This window comes from Daldinia loculata (genome assembly GCF_022478755.1).
Source record: "Daldinia loculata strain CBS 113971 unplaced genomic scaffold F4817scaffold_21, whole genome shotgun sequence".
In the NCBI taxonomy this organism is placed as follows: domain Eukaryota; kingdom Fungi; phylum Ascomycota; class Sordariomycetes; order Xylariales; family Hypoxylaceae; genus Daldinia; species Daldinia loculata.
Genome location: NW_026054875.1, coordinates 1 through 20677, shown reverse-complemented (window position 1 = coordinate 20677; position 20677 = coordinate 1). Strand labels below are relative to the sequence as shown.

At 46.0% G+C, this 20677-nt stretch overlaps 4 protein-coding genes across 4 annotated transcripts; 2 read left to right on the top strand and 2 right to left on the bottom strand.

Annotated features, from left to right (window-relative positions):
• Positions 1-390: 390 nt before the first annotated feature.
• F4817DRAFT_315321 (uncharacterized protein) lies at positions 391-1267 on the top strand (the record flags this gene model as incomplete). The annotated part of the gene is made up of 2 exons (XM_049300522.1): positions 391-671; positions 751-1267. 2 exons carry the CDS (start codon positions 391-393, stop codon positions 1265-1267), a joined length of 798 nt encoding a protein of 265 aa, XP_049159516.1.
• A 2219-nt stretch (positions 1268-3486) lies between these two features.
• Positions 3487-5152, bottom strand: F4817DRAFT_91932 (uncharacterized protein). The gene is made up of 2 exons (XM_049308053.1): positions 4021-5152; positions 3487-3934 (listed from the first exon to the last, which is right to left on the bottom strand). The coding sequence occupies exons 1-2, from the start codon at positions 4811-4813 to the stop codon at positions 3669-3671; spliced, it is 1059 nt and encodes a 352-aa protein (XP_049159515.1). The 5' UTR covers positions 4814-5152; the 3' UTR covers positions 3487-3668.
• Positions 5153-10910: 5758 nt separating this feature from the next.
• On the top strand, positions 10911-12986 carry F4817DRAFT_91878 (uncharacterized protein). Its single transcript, XM_049308052.1, has one exon. It carries the CDS (start codon positions 11336-11338, stop codon positions 12899-12901), a length of 1566 nt encoding a protein of 521 aa, XP_049159514.1. The 5' UTR covers positions 10911-11335; the 3' UTR covers positions 12902-12986.
• Positions 12987-14564: 1578 nt separating this feature from the next.
• F4817DRAFT_315318 (uncharacterized protein) lies at positions 14565-17591 on the bottom strand (the record flags this gene model as incomplete). The annotated part of the gene is made up of 2 exons (XM_049300521.1): positions 14565-17524; positions 17576-17591. 2 exons carry the CDS (start codon positions 17589-17591, stop codon positions 14565-14567), a joined length of 2976 nt encoding a protein of 991 aa, XP_049159513.1.
• Positions 17592-20677: the final 3086 nt, after the last annotated feature.

The window sequence follows — 20677 nt, the reverse complement described above, 5'->3', positions numbered from 1 at the left end:
TGCCATGCGCGATGCCTACGTTTTAGAGAGTGATTAAATCATTTCTTAATTTGTTTCTGTTCCTTAACAGAGGGTTGAGATGTACATGTAGTTGATTAAATTTAATACATTAGGAGGTACTTCGTACAGATGGACGAAGTGGAAAGGGGCACGGATACTTTGTAAGTGATAAGATAAGCGGGTGACGTTAGTGACGTTAGGTGCTTCGTATACTTTGTAACTCACCCACAGTCCACTTCGTCCAACAGCTCGATAGCTTAACCTCTCTATCATAACTAGGTACCTCCATAGTAATCTCATTCATTTGCAAGCGCCAGCTCTCCTATTTTCTCGAGGTCACTCCAGAGTCAAATTGTAATAGGTAATACATAAAATAAAAGACAAATTACCATGTACAGCCCGACTCCCCCACCCCCTGTACCACCCCCGAAGCCGAGCAGCCACGACGCCAGCCGTCTAGGTACGCCCGCCACCACTAGCTCTCCTCAACCACCGGCCCCGATCCCGGATGACACATTCTTGAGATCTATGGAGGGGAGGGACAAGTCGCTGGCTACTATGGATGCGTCGGGTTTGATCCCAGCCTCGGCGTCCATGACCAGAGGGACAGAGCGAGAGGTCATACCGGATCCCGGCGACCAGTGGTTGCCAAAGGTTCTTGAGGATAAATCGTGAGTATTGATCCTTGTACCCATTTACCACGGTATATACGTATTCTATATTCATAATGTCTATCTAACACCCGCACAGGAAACAAGACCTTGCCGAAATCCTCTCCAACTCAGCGGCTCTCGACGCTCTTACACACGCACCTTCAACAGCACACCCATCCCTAACCTCAACCCGCGATGCGCTCCTCGCCGCGCTGGACGATAACGTCGCCCTCGCAAGTCACCTCACAGAGCTCGAGGCGCACCTCTCCCAGCAGCGCGCGCAAGCGCAAGCACAACTCCTATCGACGCACGCCCTTGAGCGCCAGTGGCGCCAGAAGCAAGCCGAGATGGACACCGCGCTCGCGCCGTTCGCGCCCGCAGCTCTGTACGCGAGGCTGGGCCAGAGCCTGGCAGAGCAGGAGGCCGTGTGTCGCGCGCTAGAGGAGAGCTTTCTGGAAGGAGGGGGGAGCGAAGGGGCTGGAGGTGAGGAGCTGGCGACGGAGAGGGAGACGCTGGATTGGGTGAGGCGGTACCGCGAGGCTAAGAAGCTGTTTTATCTCCGCCACGAGCGACGGGAGAGGTGGAATGAGCACCGCGTTGGAGGCTGGCGTTGAAGGAAAGCCTTGTTCGAATTCTAAGAGACGGGCATCGCGTGCTTTGATACTACAATGCCAATAGAAGCAGCGTCGAGAACGGTCCTTTTGCGAGTTGAGTTACTTGACCTCCGCGCCCGCGATACTACTGGCGTGATTCTGGCCTCATCGAATCTCGAACGACATGCACGATGACTACAGTCTGGCTGATATTGGCCAGCATGTTTACCACTGAATTGGGATAATTTACCCCAGCCGTCATAAGCAACCCCGGGGAGGGGGTGGTCTTCTTTTCCTGCGTTGATACCCATCCCACCGCGTTTTAATTTCAATTTGCTCTTCTACTCGGGGGTGTACCTAGGCGCACGTGCTACGAGGGTTGTCCGTGGTCTAGAGCCGATTTGGTATGGGGTTTCTCTTAAGCGCGAAATCGTGGGCGAACTGTTTATTAGGGCTTGAGGGGAACGGTCCGACTAGCAGTTTGGGAGTTATAGAAGAGTGTGGGCGGACAGGATGAAGCGCGGCGGCTAGTAGGACGGATGAACGTGCGAGATGGTCGCGCGCCTAGCTCCTACCGAGTCATACGCCGGAAGGGGTCTAATTCGGTTTTTACTCGAGGACATTGCTAAGAGCTTCACGGTCTCTAATCCTACCACCGACTGGGCTGCGGGACCTTCTACAATGGGATAATGGCAGTATACTCTACGAGTTGTGAGGTTGCTCACCGGTTGGTGACCTGGAGGCGGTGGGCGGTCGTTTCAGGACGAGCAATTCGCAGGCGGGTCGGAGGCGGGTAGGGCAGGCGGACATAGATACATATAGCAGGGCGGAGCTGCGGCGAATCACAGCGGGTATGGAGGCACATACGAGTGTGTCGCGAGCGGCCGTTGCGTCGATGGTCGTGAGGGGCCTCCTATTCGGACCGACGCACGTATACGGGTTACAGCATGTGACAACCACAAACACACGTGCAGCAGCAAGCTCCGAGCAGTAATTGTTGATTGCGGATTGGATTGGATTGGATTTTATAGATAGTCCTATGTATGTATGTATACTATAGTATATACATGCGATAAACCTAGACTAGGCGGACGAAGTATATATATATATGTATAGGTATGTATATGTATAATAACTCAAGTTCTATAATCGTAGTAGTGATAGGGAAGATGATCGGAAAATAAAATATATGTATTAGATAGGTAGACCAGTTCCTTTCGTGTCGTACGGACTTGACCTAAGAATTAACGCGCGTAGTCTTTCTGCATAACCCAGTTACCTCTTAGGTAGGTAGGTAGGTAGGTAGGTAGCGATGCGTTGGCGCGGCGTAGACGGACGTAAGGGCGATCTTCAACGTTACGCGGGTAGGGCTATGTATAATAATAATAATATATGCCATACGGCGTTGTTTGAACCAAACTCAATAAACCTAACTAGTTAGTTCTTTTCTTCCTAACTAGTTACTATTTCTGACTTTTGACTTTTTGGGTGGAGGAGTCGTGTTAGTAGGTAGTGTGGTGATTATTATTATTATTATGTCGAGCATTGGTATACCTGCTTCTATACTATACTCTTTCCTAGCAGCGTACGTCGCGCCGCATCCCATCCCATCGCATCACATCACATCATAGCGAGTCCGCCCGCCGCTCTAAGAACAGAGAACATGGTCTCGACTTCACTCGTTTCGTCTCCATCGATTAAATATACCCGACTTATCGGATGCCGGATAGACATACATACATAGGTACCTCATATATGCATGCGGGCTATTCCGACTACCAAGTATATTTATTTGATCATCTAGTGTACCTATAACGCACCATAGCGTATCCAGACCCTAGGTTAAGCTACCTTGGCCCTATCTCCCTATCCGCTATGACACGCATCCGCGCGGAAGCCGAGTGGCTGGGTAAGGATCCGGCAGTCTGGCGGTGACGGCCACGTGGGCCCTCCCCCCTTTTCCGGCGCTCCCGACTCTGTGGCTCTGCTCTGCTCTGCTCTGTTCTGTGCTTTGTTCCCACCGAGGCGCGTCCTCCTACATGGTAGCCATATGTACATACATACGTACGCCCCTAGGCAAGGCGATATAGGTCTTATCCTATGGGATTTTAGTTCTTTTTCAACCACTAGATTCCATTTCCATTCCTGACTCTTATCCCCTTTTACTCGTTCACACCACTTCACTACCCTACCTATACTTTACTTGATTTCATATTATTACTCTCCACTCGACCCTACAGAGCAGGCCATCTCATTCCCCTTGTCTACGTCGTCCCGTCTGCTTTCTCAAGTGAGCTCTCGCATCTATCATATATATGAATTCTCTAGTATCGTATTAAAGCCCAACTCCAAGTTTCATATGCCTCACTATATATAACCTATCTCGCGCGAGATATCTACCGACTTCTTTTCCGAGCTTATCTCATTTTAGAAGACTGAACGGACTCATGGCCTTCATGTCGGGGCTGCGCGGGCTCATCGGCAGCGCAAATAGCTCGTCTTCCGTCTCTTTAGTCTGGGTCGCGGGTGGTGCAGCGACTGCTTGCGCGTTCCCGCCGAGAACGGCATCGAGGGACGCTACGTTGCTAGTATCTGCACCTGTTCTTAACGCTGTTGTCTCTTTCCTGCCTGGGGGAGGCGGATCGCGCTTTGGGATATATTGGTTGTGTTGATGCGAGTAGTGAGTACCTAGAGAGAAGGTAAGTTTGTCTGTAACATGAAGAGTAACGCGTCTAGGGATTATATAGCAGAGAACAAGGAAAAAGAATGGCTACCTGAATGATTGGCCAAGTCCGACGGCGAAGTCGCCAGCTTCAGCCCCTTTAACTTCTCGCCTAGACGACCACCTATCGGGGAACGCGGGCTCTGCGGAGGTGCCTGAGATACAGAGTCGGTACCAGCGACGTTGCAACCAGCATCAGGAACGCGGAGATCATCGAGGCCGAAGTGGTCGATGATCCAGAGGCGTTCCTGGACAGCCATCTCGAGCCCCACGCTCTCGCTATTGTCGCGGAGCTCAGCACGGATCTCATCCTGGAGCTGTCCGGCCCGCAGCCGCGCCCATACCGTGTGCAAAACGCCGCGGCGGCCCGCATCACGAGACCCGATCCCGAGTCCCGGCGCGAAGATGGCCGGCATCGCCTTAGCCATCAACGCTCGGCTCGAGCTGGCGTGAGAAATGGTTACTATGGGGGGTACTACGGCATCCGAAGGTAACAGGAAGTAAACACGTTGTCGGCGCTGTCCTTTCTTCTCAATATCCTCTTCCTCGTCCTCCACTCTCTCCGCGACTGGAAATGTCGTCGTCTTAGTTTCCCACGTCACGACCCAACCGTCCTCCCCAGACGGTGTCGGATCCCATTCCACCATAAGAATCTTGGATCCCTCGTTTCCGCGGCCGGCCTCGAATTCAAACCGCGCGAAGGCGTTTGGCGAGGCGGGCGATACCGGCGAGTCTACTACGCCCGGTTCCGAGGGGGCAAAGGACGACGGGGCAGCTGGTTCGGGTATCCGGAGGGGACCGGACCCGGACGAGGTCGGCTGACTCGGTGTAGGATCCATAGCCATTTGTATAATTGTGTGTGCGCAAGCCCGGTAGCCCGCTTTGGGTGAGAACGAGTGTGAGGTTACCTCCCGAGGTGTGTAAGTAGGGTAGAGGACCGCCGCTAGGAGCGCATCGAAAGCCAATGGAGATGGCTGAATGGAACGGTCTCTCGAAGGGGGGGTAAAGGAAAGGAGCGCGCGTCTGGCGCAAGAGGATGGTCAACGGGCCAATGTTCCCTGAACACGCGCCGCACACACGCGCAAAACTTACTCGCGCAGCCGCGCAGCGGGGGAATAATCTGTCAAGTTGTCTCGGGAATATTGTCTAGCGGCGGATGAATCTACTGGGTAATATCAAGCGGCAGCGGCAGCGGCAGCGGCAGCGGCAGGGCCAGCAAGGCAATGTAGGCTCCCTTCTTGGCTACTGCCACTACTCCTCATGCAACGTAGACATCGGCAGTTGAGAGACGGCGACAGAGAAGAGGAGGAGGGCAGATCAGTTTTTCAAGTCGCAAGCGAAGACGAAGCGAAAGCCTGAATTGTTATGCCTTAAGGCTTCAACAACAGCGCGGACCTAGTAATAAGGGTATGGGTATGGGTAAAGGGGGAGTTGAAAAAGAGGCTACCTAGGTGTGCAAATTAGAACCTTGGATAGTAATAAAGTGTAGAAGTTCCCTTTGGTTCTCCTAGACGCGACTACTAACTAGGTACCTAGCCTCACTCGTGTAGTTTGAATTGAGGCTACTATACGTATGCGGGCGGGCGGGTATAAGCCTAGGAGGTGAGGAGTAGTAGTAGGCGGGGAGAGGAACGAGATAGAAAGAGAGAGAGATCGAATGGTTCCTTTTTCGCCAAGTGACGACTCTCGTGGCAGAAAAGGGAATGCTCGACGTCTTGGCGGCGATGATGTATAGACTATAGTACGAGAGAGGAACACGTAGGGGTGAGCGAGGCTCGTTATGTCGAGCGGTGTTTTTTTAACAGCCATTCAGCCATTCAGCCATTTTGGAATGGCATCCATGTAACTCCCAAGTACCTATAGTAAGGGGACGTCAGTGACAGCGGGGGGGTTAGGAAACGCCATGCCCATGAGCGAAAGCGACTCATCAGTGAATAGAAAGTCGTGCCAATCCACGCATACATGTGGCTTTCTAAAAATAGACGGACACCCACGCAGCCAACCCGTTTACCGTTGGCTCGGGGCTAGTCGGTCGTTGATTTTCGGCTGCGTAGGTATGTACTAAGGAGAAATCGGAAATTGGGGAAGAGCTTTTTAGGTGAGACTCGCGAGTTGTCTGGTTGTGTTAATGGTGTTAATGGGCATGGGGGGGGGGTTGTTTACTATGTATGTAAGCCTGTCCCCCCATCTTCCTTCGACAACGAACTTCCTGATCTGTTCGTCAGGTGAAGCTAGGATGCAGAATCCATCCTTGGAATCCCAGCAGCTTGGCTCCTCGTGCTTCTCATACATAGTACATACATATGTAGAAAAGAACCCAAAGAAGCCTTATCTAGAATCATTCTAGACGCCTGTACGCGCACGCGTCCCCGTGTTTGGGAACGTAGAGATTCGGGTTAGATCAACTCCGAATCGGCAAGTCGAACGAGCTTCTTAATAGGGCTGATTTCCCAGCACCATACCTTTTCTGCATCGCTTGCTATGCTAATTGGTGGTGGTATTTTCTACACAAATGTGATTCAACGAGATTTATGTGGTTGGGGTACAGTTGCTTTAAGGGAGTTGCTTTTAAGGGACGGAGGCGGGCCGCTATTACATAGTGGCGGGAGACACAGAAGAGCAACTTTGCCAACGACGATTAGGGAGAGACAGCGAAGCTAGAAACGACTGCCGCTTTACACCATAACCTCAGGGAATGATACGAGCTGTAGGCTAGCTCACGTCATGGATACTGTCTTCTGTTGTGTGCCCATTATTTCTCTCGAGGATTGGTTCGCTTGGTTTCATCTTGAATACATATCAAGTATAAGCTCATCACTAGAATGTTTATCGCTGTGCCTCAGCTGGCGAAACAAGTAAATGAAACGCATGATAGAACATGTCCACATGAGCAACAATGCCACACCGAAATCACCGAAATACACTAAACGTCGCCTCCACGTTGTTGCGTAGATGATATCTAAGACCGAGCTCGGGAGAAGTCTTCTGCGCGAAGCAGACGAAAGACCACGGCTATGATGGCTAGAATAAGGCTAGCTGGACATAGTCGCTGGATATGGTCTGTGAACAACTGCTTTTGTTTCACTAACCTTGTGTTCTGCCTACATCGTGGAGTTTACATAGTGTTGATCGTCACCGCATTGCGGGTTGAGCTAAGCATTGCGGGTAGAGCTAAGGTATTAAAGGGTCATGGATACTTGGAGTCTTGGAGTCTTGGAGTCTTGGAGCATCGGAAGTGGCCCCGATGACGTTTCCCCAGGCTATATTTTGTAGGCTATATTTTGTAGTGTTCGGTAGCTCGCTACATGTGATCGTCCTAGATTTAACCAAAGACGCATGCCTTCCGAGTTATGATATCTCATTCGAAACACTTACTAGAATTAGTTCTATCTGGCCAGCCAAGCCATTGCAACAGAGGTATCATCTCGAGGAAGGTCGAGACGGTGAATAGTTATCGGGTATTAATCATTTCAAAGAGACCTCAACATGTGTTAATGTATTAAATATGATATGAACGGTGTTGAACTGATGAATAAACCATCAATTTGCGCCACAGAATAAGTCCGGTTTAGATCATGGGTAGTAAGTAGCAATGTTTCATTCTTTCGACTTCAATATTTGTTCTCACGAAGACCACGTTGCACCGGTGTAGAACAGTGGCGTTATAAAATCCCTACATCTGGCACGATTCTCATTTCTGCTGCGGACAGCCAGGTGATTTCTAACCGCATCTACACGGCTCTGGGAAATTATCCACAGCGACGTCGTACTCTAAAGTACGTGCATGAGTCAGGCTGGCTCAAATCCGCTGATATCAACATTCCTAGTTGATATTACTACAGTGGCCACGTAGAAATATGGTCTTCTCTAGCCTCGATTTAATAGTGAGCAGGTTGAGAAGCCGTGTATTGTAGATATGTAAAGAAAAGGTATAATTCGCATCTTGGACAGAGTTGAATCTGAAGATGAAATTTAGGGCTGCTAGCCAATGAGGGCGAAATTATGTCGGATACTGCGAGGGTTAGAAAAGGCCGTAGTAAGGCCGCCCGATCCACATGGGCGGGCGGTCCCTTTTCCTTTTCAACCAGCATGACGGACCCGGCGGCTCTATCGCGGGGAATTCCCAAGCCCTTGTTTCTGACGGGGCACGGTCACATCTAGTAGGCATCTTGTAGGAAGGTGTCCTTCTTAGTACTATGGTATAAAGAAGTAATGATGCGATACGATCAACGCACTTAGCGTATCATGTTACCGCCCATCTAGCTTCCCCATCTTCGCGTCTAGTCGTAGATTGTGAAGTACACGAGGTGAAGAGATATGTACATACTCCGGATAAAATACTTGTCTGACAGGCACCACATTTGGGACGCTGTGGGAGTTAATTATGCCGAGACGCAAGTAATAAAGGAATATGTACATAGGCTTCTGTATGCATAGCCATTGTATCATGATGCGGGGCCCCTTTGGTTCTCGATTTTCATCAATGAAACTTGACGGCTTAGAATGGTCATGTGCAATGTCTCGCAGAAGCAGAGATTGAAAAAGGGGTCTCGATCCCATTGGGAAAAAGGGTTGTCTCTCTGTCTAGGTGGCATGTTACACTGCGAGACCGAAATGAGAAAAGCAACCCCAGAAGTGCCGAAATCGAATGCAGATCTTTCCCGAATAGTAATTGCATCACCGGCGCTGGTGAATCGTGAATCGTGAATCGGGATGAAAGACCTCGCTCTCCCTGGTAAACTGGCATGATACTGCCCTTAAGTGAAGCCGCCGGCTGCATGAGATCAAGGCTTATCATCTGTTGTTTGTCCTCGAAGCTTGCGTCTGGCTCTCGGTCTGTAGGCAGGGGATATCAAGTTTAGATATTTGGGTCGAATCCCGCATATGCCAAGTGTTATCACGACCGTGCTCATGATGACCGAGGGAGGCTAGAGTATGGTAACCGAGTTTACAAGCATCTTCGACGACGTCAAGTAGAAAAGTCGGTGCTACTCTCGGCACTGACCACGACAAGTATTATAATTTCACGAGACTATGAACGGAAGCCCACGAGGCTCCGCGAGGTACAATCGTGGAGCAATCGTGGAGCTGCAAGCTATAACCGAGCTGGAAATAGGCTAAATGGGAAAAGCTTGGTTGCGATGCTTTCCCAGCTATCAGCCAACCCCATAAAACCCCATAGTCAGATCCGGCCAGACGCGCAATTGGAGGGGCCCTAACGTGAGACTATATGTTGATGGTGATATGTCTAACGAGAGACGAAAGATAACACGTAGATAGAGCTAGCAAGGGAAAGAGAGCTAGGTGAGATATCACGAAAGCTGGATTTCGATAAAAGGCCGAAGGAGGGAAGCTAGCTAGGATTTGATAGAAATTATTTGCGGGCGGCCGATATATCTATGAGATGTCCACGGCCCGATAAGTAGTGACTCCGAAGGGGACCGGCTGCTGGTAGGTCTAGGCTCGCCATATCGAATGCGGTGCAAGTCGGATGCTGATGGGAGATGATACAATACCAATGCCGTATGAGGAAGGCTATCGGTCATGGCCGTACGATGGAACACTCACGGAATCTGTCTGACTTCACCAGGAACTAGGATACGGTAATAACCTTCCCCGGGTTCAGGTACGGATGAATTGGTTTTAACTGGTATTAGCAATATGGAAATAAGCTGATGCCGGGGGCCCCAATGTTTAATAATACCCCCTCAATGTGTTTTGAGGTGCTCATTGATTAGGATAGACCCTAAGCCGTGAGTAAATGACTCTGATGAGTTTTATCACGGTGTTTTGCATGTACGGGCAAGACGGCAAACGATTTCGGACAATTGCGTAGTGATAAGAACATTGACCTGAAGTGTGGATCGTGGATCGTGGGAATTGGTTCAAGGTGTGGAAAAAAAAGAAGAGGGGGGAGAAATTAAGTGGTTTCTCGGTGCAAAAAGAGTCAGGGACTAATAGTGGTAATAGTGGTAATACATAGTAGGCTCGATGTATCTTTACGATAAGGCGCATAGCGACATATCACTCGCTGGCGATAGGTCGGCAGCACCTTCCAGCACTCCACTATTTGGCCGGCCAAATCGCCGTAAGCAACAAGAAGATAACCCCTCGGGCACCCTATTTTATAGCTCATCCCACCATAACACCGAATAGACTTGACGGGTTTTAGTGGATTTTCCCTTCCCCCAGTGCCACCCACGCCCCCCAGGCAAGCTAGGCTAGCACACCCCCATCATGGGCTTCTTGCTCAAGTACCTAATGTAATCCGTACAGTCGCCCGTTCTCCACACCTACCTTACATGTACGGATTACCCAGTCTAACTTACATGTACCAGTCCTTCTTGCAGTCTTTTTTGTACAGTTACTAATGACCTGACCCTGGATTTTCCCGCTGTTTTTCCCTGAGCCACTCCCAATCCACTCCCGTACACTCCCCCCCCGTCCACTCCCGTCCTTTTCCAATCCCCCCCAAGCTTCTAACTCGCGGACTAGTTCCCACTTGGGTTCTACCATCTTCAAGTTCTCGGCCTCATTTTTCCCACGTTCTCAACCCTTATCCACTTCCTTTGTTCCAGTGGTAAACTCTATGGGTTTATTCTGTTCCTAGTACTGGCCATACGGCATCTTGCCCTATCTAGTCACTTCTGTCAACGTTGCCCTTCTCTCCGTTACCTTGTCTTAGTTGTTTCTCTCTGTTCAACACCATTTCGAGACCCATCTCTCCCGCTTCCCGAATCTTGGCCCAGGAACAATTGCGCCTCGCCTCTTGGCTTCCTAATACCTGCCAGTTATACCACCTTTGCTTTCTCAATCGACGCTTTTTTCATCCCGTCGCGATATTCGTCTTCCCGCCAACTCGAATCTCGTTCGTGACGATACCGAATCCTCAGGGTCTACGATAGCTACCTAATCTTCGGTCACCATATCGGTCTTGACGAGACTCAACCTTCCAATTCCACTCCTACGGCCGAGACTTAGCCAACCAGAGTCTGGTTTGAGCGAGAGAGAGGAGGCGTAGAGCGCTTTGGCTGTCGTATTGTGTCTATACATCTGACGTCGCTCGCTTCATCTCATTGCTGTAGTTATAGTCTGTCATTTTTTCAGTCTCCTTCGCCCTCGACTCGATCTGCGAACCGCCATCCTTCACCCCGAATTCGTGAACGGATTATCCAGCCTATCCTCTAATTTACTCGATATATTCGATGCCTCAACATGTTTGATTTGCCTTCGGCGATTTTCAATACTATCGAGTCCGTCGCCGTCGCCTTTCCTGTATGATAAAGGACAAGCGTGCATTACAAGCACTCGCTATCTGTCCCTTTCGATCCAGGCGTGCCGGCTCAATTGTCTAAAAGTCATTTATAATGGATCCTCCACATCTCACCGAATTCGCCTCGCAGCGGTATTTCGATAAGCTCAAGCAGCTAAGCGAGTCCAAAGATCAACCTCACGATGCTGTTGCTCACGCGCAAGATGGCTCTGTCGTGGCCGAATCCTCGACATTCATACTACCTATCAGAAGACCGAAGGCAGTCGATCAAGTCTCGCACGACACCCACAGGGCAGAAAAGCGCCGTGGCAATTTCATCGGCTTTAAGATTTTACCGTCGCGCAATTCCGTCGATCACGACTCCCGACGATTGTCTGTCGATTCTACGAAGAGGAAGAGCACGCCTTTCGATCAATTGTTCCTGGCACTCCCCAATGAGCTGAAGATCCAGATCATTGCCTCTCTGCCTTTATCTGACGTACTAAGCCTTCGATTAGCCTCGCGGTCATGGCACGCGATGATTACAGTCAACGAATTCCCGATTGCTCGATACCACCTGGAACATCACGTCCCGGCTTATGCGAAGCGATTATACCCAGTGCCCGATCCGACCGCGATACGGCTCCATTATCTCTGTGGGATATGGCACCGACTACACGTTGCTGCTAAGCTCTCTTACTTAATATGCGAGAGGGTGACGAAAGAGATATTTCTGAGAACTACCGAGGCTCAGCGCCTTGAATTCGAGCCGCAATACGAAAGGATGCGCCGCCGATTAATACCACTACTCTTTACAGTATTTCATTTTTTCGAAACGTACCGAACATTGCATATCGAATACATCAAGGAACATGGGCATGGTTTGTCACGGGAGCCATATACCCTGAACCCTATCGAGCTAAAGATCATGAGCATGTATGACGACCAGACGTTATTACGCGTTCACCAGGTGTTCCCCCTGGTGGTGTCTTCCTTCTGTCGACGCCTTCGACCACCGTCCTACGTGGGTCGGCTAGAACGTTCTCTCCGAGGTTACCTGAAGGACCGGCCTCCCGACGAAGTTTACGTGACTGCAATGTGTGTTGGCGGACTTCGACAGGTGGAACGGTTCTGGGAGATTAAAGGGTATAATTCGAGGAGAGGGGCCGTCGATTCGTGGTATAATTCGGTCCTGAGGGAGCCCATGGAGGTGGCGTCGAAAACGCGGCGAGGATTTAGGGGTCTTACTCGGAAAAAGTCGAGCGCGAGCGAGGCCGATTTTACGAGATCTGGAGAAACCTACGTAAACGGCCGCGGGCGGCAAGGGTCGGACGCGGGCCGACGTGGCAGTGATGCATCGATGATTGCATGGGAAAATTTGGTCTTTAATACGAGTCTGGCTGAGGGTATGCCGATGGGCGAATTAACGCGCGAACAATTGAAGATATTGATTCCCGACCTACCGAACTTACAAGAAATATGGCTCCCAACAGCTGAGGCTCTTATATTAGACCGAGGGATCGTGGAGCGCCCTCAGGACATTAAACGTAACGCGCAGGTCATGCTGGAGCTGATTCGCGAGGACGGTGCTGCCGAGGAAGACGAATGGTGGTACGGACGGATAGCACCGGAGTCGGTCCGACCGCCTCTCGAAGCAATTGAGGAAGATCCCATCGAATAATTACTTACTATCTACCTATCTACTTATTTACCAAAGGGGACGGGGGTTGTTGGGTTGTTGGGTTAGTTGATTGATACCTAGCATAAGCGCTTAGAAGATATCCGGGGGGCCAGCCGTCGTCTAGCCATGTCATCAGCATTTACAGGGCGTTTATAACAAGGGCGGGAACTTAATCTCTTCGGTCTGAATTTTTTTTCGTCGTTTCTCCCGAAAACGGGAAGTACGTACAATATTTCTTCTTATATATCCTCACCTCTTGGGTAGGCGGGGATGGGAAGAAAAGGGAGGGAGCTTGGGCGAATCTATAGGAGTTCGAATCATCCGAGAGCACACTTACTACTGGTTGCTTGCTTGCTTGCTTGCTTTCTTGGCTCGACTTGGGGCCAAGAACATATATCATACCATATCATATCTATCGTACCAATACCATACCTACTTGGTGTTCAGCTTCTTTTCCTTTATGTCGTCGTTGCCTTTTCCTGTCGCTATAGGCCATAAACCGAAACGGGGAGCAACTCTATCTTTTTTTTAATTCATGTTTCGCGCGGCATTATGTTATTTCGAAATTATGCAAGCAAGCAAGCGAACTTTCCGAGCTTCCCTCCCCCATGCGTGCTAGGAGGCAAAGGGGGGTGTATAGCAGGATGGATATCTTTGGATAAGGGAGAAAGGACATGTGAGATTGGTTGGTGGATTGGGTTTATACGGATATCACTGGTCGCACACATGAGAAGCGAGGGAGCGAAAAAGACGTACGCGTCTTCTATAAGAATAAGGTATGGACGAGGAGGAACCAAGCAAAGTAGATATATAATCTCATATATCAATCGATGATGTTCTCGGGCCCATCTTATTTTATTTCATTCCGTTTCACATGTCGCCTATTCAAGTTCCTGTCCAACTCTCCGTATCGTATTCCCTCACACTTGTCCTTATCCCCTTCCCTTAATGACCATCTCTTCATCCGTACCCTACCATACCATCCATCCATCCATACATCCACCCTCATGTCCAGCACACCATCACAACACCATACCGACAACAACAACAACAATCACCAACAAAAAGTGCAAAGTCGTAGTAGTAGTAATAAAACGAACCAGGCGACGCAAATGGTATATTTGAAACAGACACTCGAAAAATTCCGTAAAGCATGGTGTGTAACAGAACCAGCGCTCCCGACGCTTTGCTTTCCCGATATGAGGACCGATGCCCATGAATAACAAAGTGAGGAAGGAAGAATAAGAAGGGGAGAAAGTAATCCGTGAAGAAAAAAAAGGGTCTGTGCTACAAAGTAATATTCAAATCAAATCCCTCTCGAGAACCGAAAAAACCCGCCCGAGTGTACTGGCGCCGGTCGGAAGGGGGATCATTTCACTATGAAGAAACGAAGAAGAATAACAAGTGGCCCTTATGCCGTTTCCTTTCCTGAATCCCTTTCCCTTTGAGACGTTCCATCGTAAAACCATGCAGCGAAAATAGAACAAACAAACATAAAAGGGCGGAGAGCTGTTTGAGCTGTGCCCTCTACCCCTGAGATCCAGATACAAACGCCACTTTATATTTTTTTTGTACCGTTCCCTATAACGCCACGTTCCGTCATATATCATGTGCGTATTGAACCTTCCGTGCTTCACAGCCCCCGGGGGTCAAATGAGATAACTCACGACGGCCACCTATTCTGGGTGGCACGGCCGACATTCGAAGAGGGCAGATAACTGTTATTCATCCCCGTGGCTGAAGAATAGAGAGATGCTGCGCTCGAGCCGGTTGTCCGCTGTTGCGAAGGCACGCCGCTACCTAGCCCGTACGAACCGGTACTAAGTCCTAAGCCGCCATGATTATTGTTAGAATCTAAGCTCTGGAGTTCCAGGAAGCTTGAGTCGAAAGAAGGTGCAAAAGTTGAGGGCATCGCAGCATGTGATGTACTATGAGTAGTTGTTGGAGTCTGGCGTGCGCCGAAATGGGGCGAGTGGTTCGAAACACCATGACTTGTGGCACCTCCTGCACGATAGTTGCTATCGAGGGGCGACGCCGAGGGTGTTCGACGCGGCGGATATCCAGTACTGCTGTGAACAAGTGACGGCGACCCCCTATAATTAGTGTCCCCTTGCATGAGCGGCGAGTTAGACTGTGCGCCAAACTGAGGAGAATTAGTCATATGCTGTACAAGACCTGTTCCAGGAGATCCTGTAGCCATATGCTGAGGCTGACGTTGACTCGTAGGGTACGTGGGCGTTTGTGTGTTGTAGGACGAGCTAAGAGTCTGTGTTTGGTAGTAATTTTGAGACGGTCTAGTCTGCTGGTGGGAAGCTAATGTAGATGGCATCTGGGGGGCCTTCGAAGTCTGTGAAGAGATAGGGGAGGCCGTTTGGGCATTCTGTTGTTGCATCTGTTGACGATTGGCAGTCTGTTGTCTTGCGTTATCCTGGCGATTTTGGAGCGCCGTGAAACGTTCGTAGTGAGCTTCTAACCCTTCCGCGGGGGTCGGAGAGGCTGTACTACCAATTGATGCCGTTGCCTGATGCTGCTGTTGCTTCTGAGGGCGATTAGCGTTGCTCTGCACTTGGTCACTGCGGTTCTGTAGTGCAGCTATTCGTTCGTAATGAGCTTCGAGACCTTCAGCCTGCGTATGGCTCTGAGAAGGAGCAGTGACCTGGCCAGCTTGCCGGGTTTGATCCAGGTTGACCGCTGCAGACGACGCAGGATTCTTATTCCCTATATTATTTGGAGTCGAGCGTTTTGCTGCTTGTAGAGATCCCGACTCCTGGGACTTGCGTGGTCGCTTTGTAGACGGCGTAGTATTGACATTCGTAGAGGTCTGCTGAATAGACTGGACGGCAGCTGAGGGCTGCGTTTGAGAAATCGGAGCTGAAGTTGCCTGGGAAAGGCTAGACTGTGCTTGTTGGGGAATTACATTACTTCCGATAACGCCATCAGAGGCTCCGTCAGTTTGAGGGTTGACAATACCAGTGGGGGCAGACTGACGCTTCCGCTTCTTCCCAACTATAGACGACTCCTTAACTTGAGGGGTCGGCACCTGGCTATTAGCTATAGCAGGCGGAGGTAACAGCTGGGCTCGCTGATCGTTCTGAGCAGCAACACCATCCGCGATAGACGATGTGGTAGTGCCACCTGTAAACGAGGGACCAGCAACAGCATGCTGGTTAATTTGCTGGTTTGATGGGTCAGCCGTCTGCTGCTGTTGCTGAGATATAGCGCCATCTTGACCTATGGACTCGCCGGCGGCCTTAGGGCGATTCTTAGAACCCTTTGGGCGTCCCGAATTTGGTTTCTTTCTGGGTTGCTCACCGAGCATGGGTATTGGTACTGGCACAGGGGTCACCTTTGGTGGTATTGGGAGCGTCGATACATGATCGGCTTGAATAGGGGGAGCATTCGAGTTTGCAGGTGTGGAATCAGCCAGTTGACCAGCTTGCTGCACACCAGGCATGTCCTTAGGTCGGTTTTTGGAACCCTTTGGCCGTCCACGTCGTTTTGTATTAGACCCAGGCGCAAGTGCCGCAGTCGCATCGTTGATAGACTTAAAACCACCAGTCGAACCCATGATCGGGGTATTGTTGAACTGGCCGCCGCCCTGCAGTTGCGGGGGTGTATTCGGAGCATTCTCCGATGGCCCCTCAACCTCGACTAGATCGTCGTCTCCGTTCAATTCCAGGACACTATCCTCTACATCCACCCAGCTGTCATCTTGAGCTTCTTGGGATCGGTTTGTGGTTCCCTTAGTACCCTTCTTGATACCCTTGTCACTCCGAGACTTGCTGGCTTTGCTGCCCTTCGGACGCCCCCTAGGCCGTCGCTGATTTATAGACTGCACAGATGGGAACGATGCCCGCCTCCGAGGTTCTTTAAGATTAGGAAATATCTCAGCAATCCACCCGACAAATAAAGAGCCGGAACCGTTTGATTCTGCGCTTTCGGGGAATTTGCCATCAGCAGGAGGCGGAGCCTCCGGGATGCCGCCAAAGAATGCCAGTGCCTTACATAATTGGTCGACTACGGTGTGAGGGGGGAGAGTTCTTAAAAGCGTCAATAATCGAGCCTGTTCAGTTTTTGTTTCGGCGAGAGTGAGAGGGCTGGCCGTCTCGGGTACTGGTACTATTTCAGCGACCGGCTCTATAGAAGCAGACTTCTTCGGGGACGTGAATTGTTTCAATCCAGGCGGCCGGGGATAGTTCGCTCGTCGTTGGTGAGATACGTAGCTATCGGTCTGGGCTAATTTGGCCTGCAGAGCCGTGCTTTCGCTTGTGCGCTTCGCTGCGGCATCACGACCTTCGCTTGCGCGATGACTTGCAACATCCATGTGCATTACACTGAAGTTCCCCTTCATCTGTTCCGTAACATCCTTCAGTTTGCTCGGGACCGGATTTCTAACGCGTCCATCTCGAGGATACTGTCTCAGATCTGCATGCATAGAGCCATCATTGGATAGCGTAGAAGACAGGAGGCCATTGGTGCCGCCATTAATAGTAGGAGCGGCCAGAGATGGCGACGGTGCGGTTAGACCGGGCGTAGGAGATTCAGAGTGCGGCTGGATATTGGTACTCGAGGCTCTGGCAGCAATGGAAGATGGATTGTTTGCCAAATTGGCTGGTTGTTGGCCTGTGACATCTAGTTAGGTAGAGACATGAGAGAGAGGGGAAAGAGGCGTACTGGATGTGGTAGCCATTTGGTTGGAACAGTACCAACCATGACAAGGAAAGGATTACTACTGCCTGAGTTCTCGTCTTGTTGGCTACGCCACGAAAATCGAACTTATCACTGACAGCTGAGTATGGACCGGTTGGCGGGATTCCATGCTCATCGACCTCAGACGGAGATATAGGAACTACCAGCGCGTCATTGCGAGTAGTCGATGCGACACCGCGATCAGCCGGGGGGATGGAAAATGTCAATGGGTCGAATGCGCCGAAAAGTTTTATATTGAGACTACCAGCCGATAGAAATAGAAGTAGCAGCAGTAATAATAACTAGTAGTAATAATACTGCTAATGGTGTTGTAGTAGATGCTAGCTACACTAATAAAGGTGGGAAGTCGGGGCGGCGAATACGGTGCAGATTAAGTTTTGGACGCTGATGTTCAGCCCGTCGGCGAGGGGACAGGGCAAATCAAAGTTAAATGTGGTTGACGGCGACAGGTGGTTGGGCTTCATAGGACTGGCTGACCGCTAAACGTTGGTGTAACAGGTGATTAGGACGACTAGGACGACGCAGGTTATCCGCAGGTAATCCAAGACCAAGAACCAAAGGGGTGGGGGAAAGAAAAGGTAAGATTGTTAAAAAAAAAAAAAAAAATGGTGTTTTGGTAGTAAGTGGTTCGGACGATTTGGTTCTCGTGCTCCTCCGTCGGCGGCTATTGGATTTACACGTCGACTCTCCAAGATTTGGGGTTGTACCTCAATCAAGACGGGATTAGTGGATTAGATAGCGGAGTCGCGAAGCTGTTTTGGTAGTCTAGTAGGGATGGGGGATCCATTATCGCTGCCATGGCTGCCATGGGCAATCAATAAACAGGATCGACTACGGGTGGTTTGATGGTCCGTGCACGCCCGTGTCCCGCAGCAGAAACAGCTAACCTGCAGCAAGTAAAGACGTTATCTTATCCATTAACTAGTTAACCTAAGTACTTACCATAGCAGCAAAGGGTGGTTTTAAGAAACGGTTATTAGATGTAAAAATTATTTTATATTTGAAAATTATTTTTTAGTAAATAATTATTATTAGTTAAAAAGTATTTATTTATTTAATTTATATAAAAAAATATAAATATTAAATATAATGTTTATATTAATAATTATTTATATTTAAGTAATGTATTTTAAAATTTTAAAAATTAAATAATAATAATGCATATTATAATTATTTAAGGATTTAAATAAATAATATATTTTATAAATATTTAATATTTTAAATTTATTTTTTTATTATTGTTTATATATTTATTTAAGTATTTAACTTTTTATTATTATTTATATGTTTTGTTTAAACCTTTATTATTATTTATACGTTTTATTTAAACTTTTACTATAATTAATAAAAATTTTAATTATAAATAATTATTTATTAAATATGTATAAAAGTTATAAAATATTTTTATAAATATATTATTTGGTATATTATTAAATATGTTAAGTTTTAATAAAATATAATTAAAATTATTATAATTAATATTATGGTTAAAGTTTTAATTAATATTATTAATTAAGTTTATTATAAATTTGGTTAATTTAAATATAATATATTTTAAAAACGCAAATTTTATTTTAATATTTAAATAGTTATGGCTTTTATAATTAAAATATAATTAAAATTTTTTGGTAGGTTATTTATTTTTTTTAAAAAAATTATTATTATTTAATAAATAATTATTAGCGTTATAAATAAAGTTAAAATTATTATTATTATAATTATTGTTATATTTTTATTTTAATTATTTTATATGTAATAAGTAAATTAATTTATTATATTTGTAAATAAGGTAATTATTTATATTTTATTTTATTTATCTAATGTATAATAAGTAAATTATTTTGGAATAATTGTTAACATTATTTTATTTTATTTAATTATGGTTTTATTTTTACCTGGTAAAAAATTGGCAAATATTAATTGTTTTAATAAATAGTTGGGTAAAGTTAATTTAAATAAATGTTTTTTTTTTATATTTTTTTATTTTATTATTAAATATAATAAGTTTATAAATAATATATTTTATTTTATTATTGGCGTATTTAGTAACGGTATTAGCGAATATTATAATAATGTTATTAATAAATATAATTTAAGTAAATTAAATAAAAAAAAATTTTATAAAAGTATAAAAAAATAATAAATAATATTAGTTTTAGTATAAAGTAATAACTTTTATATTATTATTATTAGTTTTTTTAAAAAAGTTAAAGATATGTATAATTAAATAGTATTAATTTTTTTATTTTAAGTTAATTTTTAAAAATAAAATAATTTTATTTTAGTTATAATAAAAATAAAAATTATTATAAAATTATATTTTATTTAATAAATAAATTTTTATATTTTATATTTATTTATAATTAAAATAAATATGTATATTATTTATTTATAGTTAATTATTAATAAATTTAAATATAATATATATATTTTAAATAAAGTTATATATTTTGGTAATATAATAAAACTTTTTATATAGGTTAAATATAATAAAAACGTTAACGTTAATAAAGGAAGTTTATTAATTTTTTAAAAAAATTTATGGTTTTAATAATTTATTAAAAATAAGAAATATTTAATTAATAAATTTAAAAACGATTAAATATAAAGAATTTATTAATAGTTAATAATAAAAACGATAAAAAAGAAATTGGAAATTAATTTTATTTATATTTAAATATGTGGAAATAATAATGTTTTAGCGATATAATATTATTTATAATTTTTAACCGGGAATTATTTATTTTAAAAAATTTAATAAAATATAAATTAATAAAGTTAAATTTATATTTTTTTATTAAGTTTTATATATTTTTATAAAATAAATAATAAACGTAATATAATAAAATATATTATAAACTATTTAAATTAGTTATATTAAAAAATAAAAATAATAATAATAAAATATAGTTTAGGTAATAAATTTTTACCATTTTTTTTAATTATTAATAGTTTTTTTTAATAAAAAAGGTTATAAAATTAATAATTAATTTTAATTTTATATTAATTATAATAAATTAATAAAATATATTATATATATATATTTTTAAAATATTATAAATATAT

What these genes read in the sequence shown, in the direction of transcription:
- F4817DRAFT_91932 (XM_049308053.1), bottom strand. Translation starts at nt 4,813, where the DNA reads ATGGCTATGGATCCTACACCGAGTCAGCCGACCTCGTCCGGGTCCGGT. An exon ending in GGACTTGGCCAATCATTCAG is followed by an intron (nt 3,935 to 4,020) that starts GTAGCCATTCTT and finishes CCTTCTCTCTAG; the next exon opens with GTACTCACTACTCGCATCAA.
- F4817DRAFT_91878 (XM_049308052.1), top strand. Translation starts at nt 11,336, where the DNA reads ATGGATCCTCCACATCTCACCGAATTCGCCTCGCAGCGGTATTTCGAT.